The sequence below is a fragment of the Coptis chinensis genome, chromosome 5 (genome assembly GCF_015680905.1).
Source record: "Coptis chinensis isolate HL-2020 chromosome 5, ASM1568090v1, whole genome shotgun sequence".
Lineage (NCBI taxonomy): Eukaryota > Viridiplantae > Streptophyta > Magnoliopsida > Ranunculales > Ranunculaceae > Coptis > Coptis chinensis.
In genome coordinates, this window is record NC_141460.1 from 16,625,313 (window position 1) to 16,636,278 (window position 10,966).

General features: G+C 36.1%; 1 protein-coding gene across 1 annotated transcript; it reads left to right on the forward strand.

Moving 5' to 3' along the window:
• The first annotated feature begins 271 nt into the window (after positions 1–271).
• LOC147496900 (COP9 signalosome complex subunit 3-like) lies at positions 272–10,580 on the forward strand. Its single transcript, XM_086559751.1, has 11 exons — positions 272–530; positions 2,559–2,677; positions 2,767–3,013; positions 7,150–7,207; positions 7,296–7,385; positions 8,381–8,440; positions 9,189–9,278; positions 9,435–9,593; positions 9,692–9,813; positions 10,028–10,100; positions 10,239–10,580. The coding sequence occupies exons 1-11, from the start codon at positions 343–345 to the stop codon at positions 10,302–10,304; spliced, it is 1,272 nt and encodes a 423-aa protein (XP_086415877.1). The 5' UTR covers positions 272–342; the 3' UTR covers positions 10,305–10,580.
• The last annotated feature ends 386 nt before the right edge of the window (positions 10,581–10,966 follow it).

Sequence of the window (10,966 nt, forward strand, 5' to 3'; positions counted from 1 at the left end):
TCTAATCAAGTGGATTGTATATATTTTCAGAATAAATTGGTAATAATATTGGAAAGATTTTCGGATCGGATCGGAAGAATTATATCCAAACCGATCCAATTTTTTTGAGGAAAGAAAATCGGAAAATCGGAAAATCGGCCCATGAAAACTACACCCAAAGCCAGACCAATTTCGGGTCGGATTTCGGAAAAATCGGAAATTCGGCAAAAAGAGACACCCCTAACTCAGATATATAAATAGAAGCAAAGCTCTGTATTTTAAGGTCTCTCCTTTTTTCTCACCTTCCACTTTTTAAGGTCTCTCCTCGTTTCTTCTTCTGCGTACAAGTGTGTCTGTGTAGTGATGGAATCTGTAGAGAAGCTAGTGAATGAGATACAAGGCCTTTCAAATCCTCGTGATGACTTAAAACATCTTCCTTCTCTTTTAAAAAAACAAGAAGGCTCTCTTTCTTCACTTCCTTCGTCAAGGTTGCGTTCTATTCTAGACCAACTTGACCCTTTTCTTCACTCTCTTGGTTATCTCTATGTTCTGTAAGTTGTTTTCTCTTAAACCACCCCACTCTTTCTTGTTTGCTTATATATAAAGTTTTGCTTTCTTATGAATGGTTTATATGTAGTTTTGAAGTATTTTACGTCTTTTGAGAAAAATGGGTTGTTTTGAATGTGTTTTTAAGAAGTGGGGTTTTGTTGAAGCAGTAAACTACAGTGTGGCCATGAGATTATGTTGATTACTTTGGTTAAGTTAATAATAGGACTAGTTTTTTTTTAATGAATGAATGCAATGCAATGTGGTAAGTTATGTGTTTAGGTCATACGTAAAAGACATGGGTTTTATTAGCTTAATGTGACAGAACGTTGGGTCTTCCTTTTTTAGATTTTTTATCGCTTATTATTATTACTAGTTAATATGCAACGCACCCAAATAAGGAGAAAGACCCTAGGAGGGTGAATAAGTTGCATCGACGTTGCCTGTTCTTTTGAATGAACGGATTGTGAGGGACACAGGGGAGAAAGAGGGACCTATCCTTTAAGCCTCTCTAGTGTTTTCTTACTATATATGGACCCAATTTCTTGTTGTTCATCACAGTCAGTGCTGTAGCGTGGATCAAGGAAGGTAAATATGCCTATAGTTGCATTGGCTGAAAGAACGAAATAATGAGCAAGGAAAGGAAAAAAGTAAACCAAGAAAATTGAAGAAATACATTTAGTCGCTTGCCCCCAACAAACACTAGATTCATTTATTCAATTATATATATATATATATATGGGGAGGGGATCCGTTTACCATGGGTTTTATACCATGGTTTATACCACACCCATTTACAAGATGAGTTAAAGGCTAATATTTTGGAGACATGATCTCCTAACTATGGATAAAAATTCGGCTCATTTGGAAATCTCTAACCTAATTAAAAATTGTTGACAACTTTAAATTTTTTTTAACGGCCCAGATTTTTCGATTTTGCAATCATCTTTTGACATTGTTAAACATCATCAAATAAGCTGAAATTTTGTGGAGGTGATCTTCAAGGTTTGTTGGACTTATCCACAAAAAATTAGGTTATAGTTCATCTTGTGGGTAAAGTTGTGTGCCATGGTATAAACCATGGTATGAAAACCATGATATATTGATCCCTAATATATATATATATATATATATATATATATATATTGATCTTAGAAGTACATACTTATTTTAAAGTTAAAATAAGTACGTAAGTAAAACATCACCTAGAAAATGAATTCAACTCTAATTTTTTGTAGGTATCACCTACATACCATAACTATCATCTCTACAAAATTTGAGCTCATTTGGAAACCTCTAACCTAGCTAAAAATTGTTCTCATCTTTAAAAAGAAATCTAACGGTCCAAAAAATAGTATTTTTGCAATCATCTTTTGCCTAAGTTAGAGATTTCCAAATGAGTTGAAATTTTGTAGAGATGATGTTTATGGTGAGTAGATGGTATCCACAAAAAATTAGGTTTGAATTCATTTTCTAGGTGAAGTTTTACTTACGTACTTATTTTAACTTAAAATAAGTATGTACTTTTAAGATCCGGCCTATATATATATATTATTTGTAATTTAGTATTAGGGGGGTTGGATGGCGATCATATGAAAATTTCTTTTTTGGGTTTATGATGGTCAGAAACAGTTTGTCGTTTTATTGTTCTTTCTAAGAAAATGCACTTGCAGAGAGAGAGAGCACTTGGAGTTTCGTGATGATATTTTTGAAAGAAATTTGATACGAGGCTATAGCTAATATTTACGCAAAATGATGTATTTGAAGAAATCATAAATAATAATATATATGTAGTATTTATTTAAAATACAGATTAACCCCCCCCCCCCCCCAGCTATCTTTTTAAGACGAAAGTCATTAATATTATTTCTTATCTGTCTCAAATTACACTTATCTTTACTTTGTTATCATTCCCCATTGCGGAGCTCAATTGGTTGGCGTTTATGGATAAAATTGCACTATCTTTAGTACTGCTGAACGTTTTGGTTCTTGATTTGAGCTGATCTCATCTCTATGTACTTCTGTTTTCTTAGAAAGGCATATACATCTGCTGTTTCAATTTCAAAACAGCAAGCCAGTGGACTAGTTTCAACTATTGCTCGATTCATTGATTCTTGCGAGGGAGAACAGATACGCTTGGTACCTGATAAATGTAATGACCTTTACTGTCCTTCATAATAGGTTCAGCTGCGTTTTTCCATTTATCCTGCATGACATTGGCCTTGCTTCTTGTTTTTGCAGTCATATCTGTTTGTAGAAGACTCAAGGATGAACTTCTGTTGCTAAAAATGCCAATGAGGGGAGTAGCTCCCTTGAGGACAGCTATTTACAAGCTTCAGCCTTCCTTTGGAAAACTAACGACATTACATCCAGATTTCCTTCTTCTATGCTTGTCAGCAAAGTGTTATAAAACCGGTTATAGCATTTTGGAGGAGGATATTTTTGAAACGGATCAGCCAAGGGACCTTTTTCTCTATTGCTATTATGGGTGAGTGCTTTCAATAATTACTTGTTATTGTTGTGCTTTTATTTTGACACACATCAGTTGAAGATCTTTGAAATATATGGATTATCAGTAAGAGATAATATATTGATATAAATTTAGGAATTACATCAACACCAAGAACAACCAACTGTTCATGGACCAAAAACTGACCCCAACTTTACTGAACAGATTCAAAAAGAAGAAACCAAAACCAAAGGAAGGTTACAACTAAGATGAAATGGGCAAAAAAAAAAGAAAACCCAACTAAATCCAAAGTATTGCCACCGAGGTGGCATTATATTCATTAAACATTTCAGCCCCCACCAGTAGCGCACACCCTTCTCTCCACCCTCGTTCCTCCATTGCTTGAATCCTTCCATTGCGGCTCCTTATCCCAATCCTCCTCACCACCAGATTATTCGAGGTCCACTGTTGCATCTTCCCCATTGTCTTCCAAGTCCTCTTAGTATTGAATGTGATCAGTCTGATTCTCCTTCATTGCTTCCTCCCTCCTCACTTACTTCTTTTTCATCTAGAATTTTCATTCTCTTACCCTTGCTGTTGGTAAAATTGGCACCCCACATTTTGCCCAAGCCCAACAATTGTTCCTCATTCACTGTGGACCTTCCTCTAAATAATAATACCACCCTCCCCTCCATTTCCACCCTACTTTTTTCATCTAACTTCATGGAAGTGGCATGTTCATATCGATAATACTTCCACGGACATATCTTTTTCAAAATCAACCACATCCAAAACCTTATTCCTGATTTTGTTTACCTTCGCTGCCCTAATTGGTCTCCTCAGAAATCTTCTTGTGTCGATATCTCCCCCGTCAGTTGAACCTGCTTGTTCTCTCCCCGCTGCTTCTTCCTTCCTTGCTTCAGTTAAGATTGCCTCTAATCTATCTATCATAGACTGGTTCACCGACTCACAGTACCATATGTAACTTGTACCTAAGCAAGTTACTGTACTTGTACTTACTTGTACTTATCCAACTTCCTGCATGGACTGGGTTTTCTAATCGCGGCCCCTACCTTTCTATTCTCACTCCTAACTGAACTTCTACAGCGTTTTAATTTTGAGACTTATGCTATCTCTAAATTTAGTTTTATATTGTTGGATCTGGGTAAAAACAGAATATTCGACAAGTCTTTTCTTAGGTCTATAGTTCCTTTTCTGGGACATTAAAAGTGTTGGACAATGAGCAAGGTTATTTAATTATTATACACTCATTAGGGGAATTCTTTCTTGGAGCCCACATTTAGATTAGACGATTAGTTGAGAGTTAAGACTTTGAGAGTTGATTTTTGGTGAAGATGATTTCTAATTCTCTATGGTGAAGAGGTCATACTCAACAATGTTCAGCCTCGATCACATCAATTAATGTGTTTGATTAATGATTTAGTGGGTGACTGGGAGTGCCAAATAAAAATGCGCTCCGTGTATGAACTCCTTTTGGCAGGTTCATAATGTCCAAATGTTGATTTTGGGTTAGGATGATTTCATTAAGATGACATCCCAGAAAATCAGACCTGAAATCCTTACTGTACCCTATGAACGTTTCATTACAACCATCTGGGGAGGTGTATATATACATCTTTATTTCCAACAACAAACAAAGCTTCTTGTTTGAGGCAGTCTCATCAAACACCTCTATTTCGGACTTCTATGTCCTTTTTGGTTTTATTTTCTTAAGTTGGAATACAATAACTAGGAGGGACATTGGTCTTGGAGAGCTCCACTTTACGAGTTTTGTCGTTTTGCAAAATGATGGTGCTAGTTTTGGGAAAATATTGAGTTTCTGGAGATGTGTCATTGAGTTTGCCATTGGCTGGTTTGGGAGCTTAACAACAGTCAACAGACTGAAAACTGAAAATTCTTATGGGCAGGGATGGAGTCAGGAATCTGGGTTTGGTGGAGGGTTGGAGGGTAAAGCTATCTGAAGAGTCAGTAATCCTTTTTGAAATATTTTTGGAGAAATTTTCATACCGATTTTAGTATAACCGTATACCAATTGATAAAAGGTATAATTGGTGGGATTTGTGGTTTGTCGATGGAGGATGGCAGGGACAACACTGCCTACGCTGAATGCCATATAATGTTTGGGGAATGTGGTTAACTGATGACACATGGAGGGCTTGAGTCTATTCTATCAAAGCGGTGGTTTCACTTCTGCTTGATGCCTTGAACATTTGAACATATGATGGCTTGCCTTTTGAGAAATTCATTTGTAGTTTGGAATTGGTATTTTAGGAGTTGCTTCTAATGTGGTAAATCACATATAGTACATTTGTGTATTCAGTTGTCTTTTTTCTCGTGGGGTTAATCCAACCTATTATGCCCTATGGTGTACCGAAAAAAAGAAATAAATGGGGTCCTATGGTTTTTATTATTGTAAACTATTTTCATGTATAGCACCACTAATTTTGTCCGTATTTGTACTTAGTTGTATTGGGTACTTGGTTTTGTTGTTCTATCGAAAGGATGCCTTCGCACTCTTGATTAATTAAGCAGGGGAAGTTGAAAAGCAGACATCTTATAACTTCATTTCGTACAAGTGACATCTTACACTTTGGAGTATGATGGTGCAAGTTATTGTGAAGTGTTATGTTCGAATATTCATCTTCTTAATAATGCTTATCATTTACACGTTAAGGGTTATTTCTCGAGGCATTGCGGTCAAATGCATCGCCTAAACGCCTTTAGAAATATTGGTATGATGCTCATACATTGAGAGATGGGTGAGGTTTGTCCAAGGTTATTAATCGTCGTGTTCCCAAGGTCACAAAATTTTAGAAAAGAAAGGATTTGGATTAAGCAGATACTCAGGCAGAATAGTAAAACATCTGAGGTGCTGCAGCTATCATGTGGTGGTTTGTATAAGGTCTTCTAACTGAAGCCATAGTTAGTCTTCAGGGGATATTGGATGAACTTAAAGGTGCGGCGTGCACGCTTGATGAGCCAGTTGATTGCTAGTTTCCTCGTTTAAGATTACACACATTTTTTTTGTAGTTTAGGTCCCCCTAGGTTATACGTGGTAGTCACCTTACCATTGGCTTTAAAACTGAGAAACATCTTTTATTTTCCAAAAAAGATCTGGTCATGGAGGCATTGTAAGTGCTTTTGATGGTTTTGATTGTGCTGCTTATGCAGTTCAACGCCAAAAAGGTCTCAGTAGTGTATCATATCTTGGTAGGAGTCAGGTTGTGCAGAGCATTGGTTATTGAAAGAGTTATTATTGCTTCAGATTTCAAGAGAGTTGTCTATTGTCTGAAAGAGAGATAACAAGATAAGGTTCCTTGGCAGTCTATGTACATGGTTTATAGTATATTAAAACTAGAAAATGACTTTGTGAGCCTCCTTAAGGGTTAGATTAGTCAATCCGGCCTGAGACATGTTCGTTGACAAAATGACCAATCTCTTTTTAAGAAAAAGAGCAGCTAATCAATCAGCCTAAGCCAAGGATCCTATGGATGCAACCCAATTGTTTTTCGCTGTAGGTATTGTGTTTTTAATATAGTTGGGAGTCTCCAGTGGAGGAATCAGTAACCTACCATAAGCTCAGGCAACAACTAGTCTATGGGATTTATGCAAATAATGGATAGTAGCTAGGCTGGGAACCAGTTGGGAGTCAATATCATAATGATGAGGTGTTGTCCCCTTGTCTGATTGGCTTTGCATTTTACTACTTTTATAAATTTCACTCTCTTAACTTTTGCAAATGAAAGAACTGACACAGCTTGGTGTTGTTATATACTTTTGCTTTGCAAACATCATCAAGACCTAAATTACTCTTTCCAACTCACTTGTTGCTTACGATCATTGCTGGCGACTTAATCATGACCAAAATTTTATGTCTTGCCTTTGTTAGTGATGTACTAATTGTGAAACTCTTTTCCTTCTTTGCCTGTCAAATTCTCACCACTGTTAACTAGGAGAGCACTGCCAGTGCTTAGCTGTTGGCACCATCAGTTTTTTTAGTTAAAGTTTTAATTTTACTGTTACAATACCTTTTTATGGTCAGAGTTCTTTTGAGAATGCATCAGGTTTCTTCAGCAAACTTTTGCCTATTCAGCTAGAGAACTAAATTTAAAAAAATGCTGATTTGAAATGTTATTTTGCATTTGTATTGACAAGGGAATGATATGCATAGGACAGAAGTGTTTTAGGAAAGCCCATGAGCTTCTACACAATGTATGTAAATGGTGCTGCACCAATTCGCTTTCAGATTCATGTTCTATCTTATTCTATTAACTGAATTGCTTATCTTTATTCATTGCAGGTTGTCACAGCACCAACTTCAGCACCGAATGCTATATCTGTTGAAGCACTCAAAAAATACATTCTGGTGTCACTGATACAGAATGGGCAGGTTCTCTTAAATTGTTTTTAAACTTCTGAATATGGACTTCACATTGGGATTTTAATTCTTGAATCTTCCATCTGGTTTCTTGATTAGCCACTTAAAATTTTTTTTTCCTGCTCATTCTGCTGTTTCTTTTACATCATGAAATACTTCGATTGAACCTTGTTGTCAACGATTTAGGCCTTTATTATCTTATGTTAAACAGTATGGCATCTAACTTAAAACCAATTGGTGATGGGTGGAAAGGCCCAGGAACATTTATACTATACTGTAAGTGATGGATTGCAGGTGCCGGCTAGCAAAGTCGGTAAAACCTTTGGGTGATGATACCAGAGGTCTGGGGCTCGAATCCCGCCAACATCAAAGAGTTACTGATCTCATTTAAAACAGGCTTGCCAATAAAAAAAAAAAAAAATGTAGATTAAACTGGCGGAAGCTTCAGTTTATCATAATTTACTCTTGAATTAAACAAAACTAAGACTAAAACAAATCTTTATTTCTCTCTGAAATATTCTCAATAACACAACTCTTATTTATACTAATAACAATAAAACAGCAACTAAACTAGTGGGCTCGTGACCCATGGGCTTGATCACCGAACCTATAGGTGCATGCCTATAGCTTGAAAGAAACGAACTCATGTTCTATATCAGTAAGGCTTCACACAGCCCATGTGGGACTATAACAAACATCTCAACATCATATATGGTCAGAAGCATTACTTGTGAAATTGTGGCAACTTCGTTGGGGTCTAATTATTGTTTATTAACAGCAGTTGATTTGATGGATACATGCCTATTATGAAAGTATTACTAGAGCTTGTTATTTAGACACTTCCAAGTTGTTTAACTCGAAGAAGTAAGGCTATGTTTATAGGGCCACTGATTTTATTTCACCATGGTACTATGTATAAGATTTGTTTAGGTAGTTGCTATTTTTAGGTTGGGTATCATTCTTGACTATATATCATTCTTATTGAAATATGAAAGTTTCTGTGGCAGTTTCTGAAAAATTTACCAACTTCTGTAGTGGCTTCAAGGACTCGTAAAGTATTGTGTCAGGTAATTCGCAAAACTCGTGTAATGGTTCCTTGCATATGAGGATATAGGGATTCTTCACATGTATAAGGGAGGATATTATGACACACTACTTGACACATGCTTCTAGATGGGGCACATGGATAATAGTCAGAGGCTGACTTTTTGTGGGTATGTTCTCTACATCATGGATCTTCCTCTCAAAAAGAATTTGTCTAGCCTTGTTAATGGTTGTGGTCAAGTTTAGGATTTTCTAATTGTTCACAATTGTCCACTTTTGCAACTTTCTTGTGAGTTTTAACAAGGTTAAACATTTCCTTCTGAAGTTACATTTTGTGAGAATATCTTCATAATGAAGAGATCATAATTCCATAAGATCAGCCCCTAACATTATTCCATGTGCACACAACAAAGATGTGCACTTAATGTGTCATCATATATTATATGTGTGTGTGTGTGTGTGTAGCGTTATACTTCTATAGTGGGAGCTAAAACTTCCATTGTGAAGAACAATATGAGTATGACAAGTAAGGTAGGAACCTTGTATCTAACTACAAGACTTAGACACCCCTTGACAGTTGTTCTAGCCTTATTCATTATTGTTTTTCAGTGTCCACATCAAAAAATAAAATTACCTATTAGTGCTGTTCCTTGACATACTCTCTGTATGTTTTTTTGTACTTTTTTAGGGGAACACAATTTTGCTTCATTATTAGAGATTCTAGGTGATTTTAGTCGTACATACTGAATATTTTTTGATGTTCATTTGCAGCACTACTATGACTTGGGAGAAATTTATAGCAACGGGAAAATTTCCGAATTGGAGAGCTTTGTTGAGACTCACAGAGAGGAGTTTGAAAGAGTGAGCTTTTTTCAAGTTCTACAAATTATATATTTTCACAGGGGTCTAACCAAAGATCTGGAAACCTGTCTCAAAAAAACAGGATAAGAATGAGTTCATTTTTATTGAGATTTATCTATGAACTCTTCTCATTGGAGGCCTTCAATTTTCTTTCAGGAGAACAATCTTGGACTGGTGAAACAGGTCATATCTTCTGTTTACAAACGAAACATTCAGAGACTGACTCAGACATACTTGACCCTTTCACTTCAAGACATAGCCAACAGAGTGCAACTGAATACACCGAAGGAAGCAGAGATGCATGTTCTTCAGATGGTTGTTACTAGTTTCATTCATTGCATTGTTATAATTTTTGCCTCAGTTAAATTGTACCCTTTCGTATAGTTGTGCTTCAATCTGTGTAATATTTTCAGATTCAAGATGGTGAGATATTTGCAACAATTAACCAGAAGGATGGAATGGTTAGCTTCCATGAGGACCATGAGCAGTATAAAACATGTGAGATGATAGAGCATATAGACTCGTCAATTCAGAGGTAAAGTTTATCAAAAATTAGAAGACATCCCTTAAAAATATTTACGTTAAATAAATGTGAGCTGCTTTGTCTGCAATTTCCTGCAACTGCAAAGGGGTGTGGAAACTAGTTGGTTGTCACACTGTACAGGTCTCTTATATTTTAGTTCAACCTGTTGAGTGGTATCTTTATATGGAGCTGGAGTATCAATCTTTGCTTCTTGTGTTGATTACAGGGTAGTAGCCTTGTCAAAGAAATTGAATGCTGTCAATGAAATCATGTCATGGGATGCTGCTTACTTGGCAAAGGTGCGTTTTGTGATTCATAAAACCAATCTTCTTAATCATCATTTTCACTGAATTTTCTTCTTCCGAGCAAGTAATTTAATTCATGTCTAGGAATTCTTTGATTTATTGGTCAGTGACAAACGCACTTCCTGTGTTCAGGCTGGGAATGACCACCAGAGATTTGACTTTGATGACTTGGATCTGCCCCACAGATTCTATATGTGAAGCTGAACCTGCATCTTATACGTAGGTGTTAGTATTTTGGCATGCTGGTATGAAAAAGAGATACTTAACAATGACAGTAGATCAACACAACTAGCTTTCTTCATCGATTTGATTGTTAATAGAGGATCAAGAGGTTCCTTTTTTTTCTGTTTGTTAGGCTTAGAAAAGGAAGAAATGAATTTGTACTTTTTCGTAGTCTGTCAGATGGCATTATTTTGAAAGTGGATTTGTGTGTTTGGCCCATCTGATATCACTAAATGTTTTAGTTCTTGCTTACATTTTCTGTTATGGTTTGCAATTTTTTTGCATGAAAGCATATGGTGAAAGGAACAACTGAGGGAGGAGGTAGGGGTGGGTCCTTTATTTTGTGGATTCTTGGCAAATGTTCTTGAAAAGGTATATTGTAAAGGGGTCATTTTAGTTGTTGCTAGGGTGACTTCCGATCGGATAAAGGGTGGGTTTTCGGAAAAAAAATCCAATTTTTTTCGGATGGCAATATCCTTACCAAATCCCATCCAATAATTTTTCGGATGATAATTATTTTTCCAAATTCGGAAAATTTTCGGAAATTTCAGAATCTGCAAAATATGGAAGTAAATTGGAAATTTGAATTATATAATTGGATTATCTTTTAGGATAACTATTTTTTAATCCAGTTAATA

Coding starts and splice junctions, on each gene's coding strand:
- LOC147496900 (XM_086559751.1), top strand. CDS start 343: ATGGAATCTGTAGAGAAGCTAGTGAATGAGATACAAGGCCTTTCAAAT. Junction 531..2,558: donor CTTGGTTATCTCTATGTTCT/GTAAGTTGTTTT, acceptor CTGTTTTCTTAG/AAAGGCATATACATCTGCTG. Junction 10,101..10,238: donor ATGCTGCTTACTTGGCAAAG/GTGCGTTTTGTG, acceptor TCCTGTGTTCAG/GCTGGGAATGACCACCAGAG.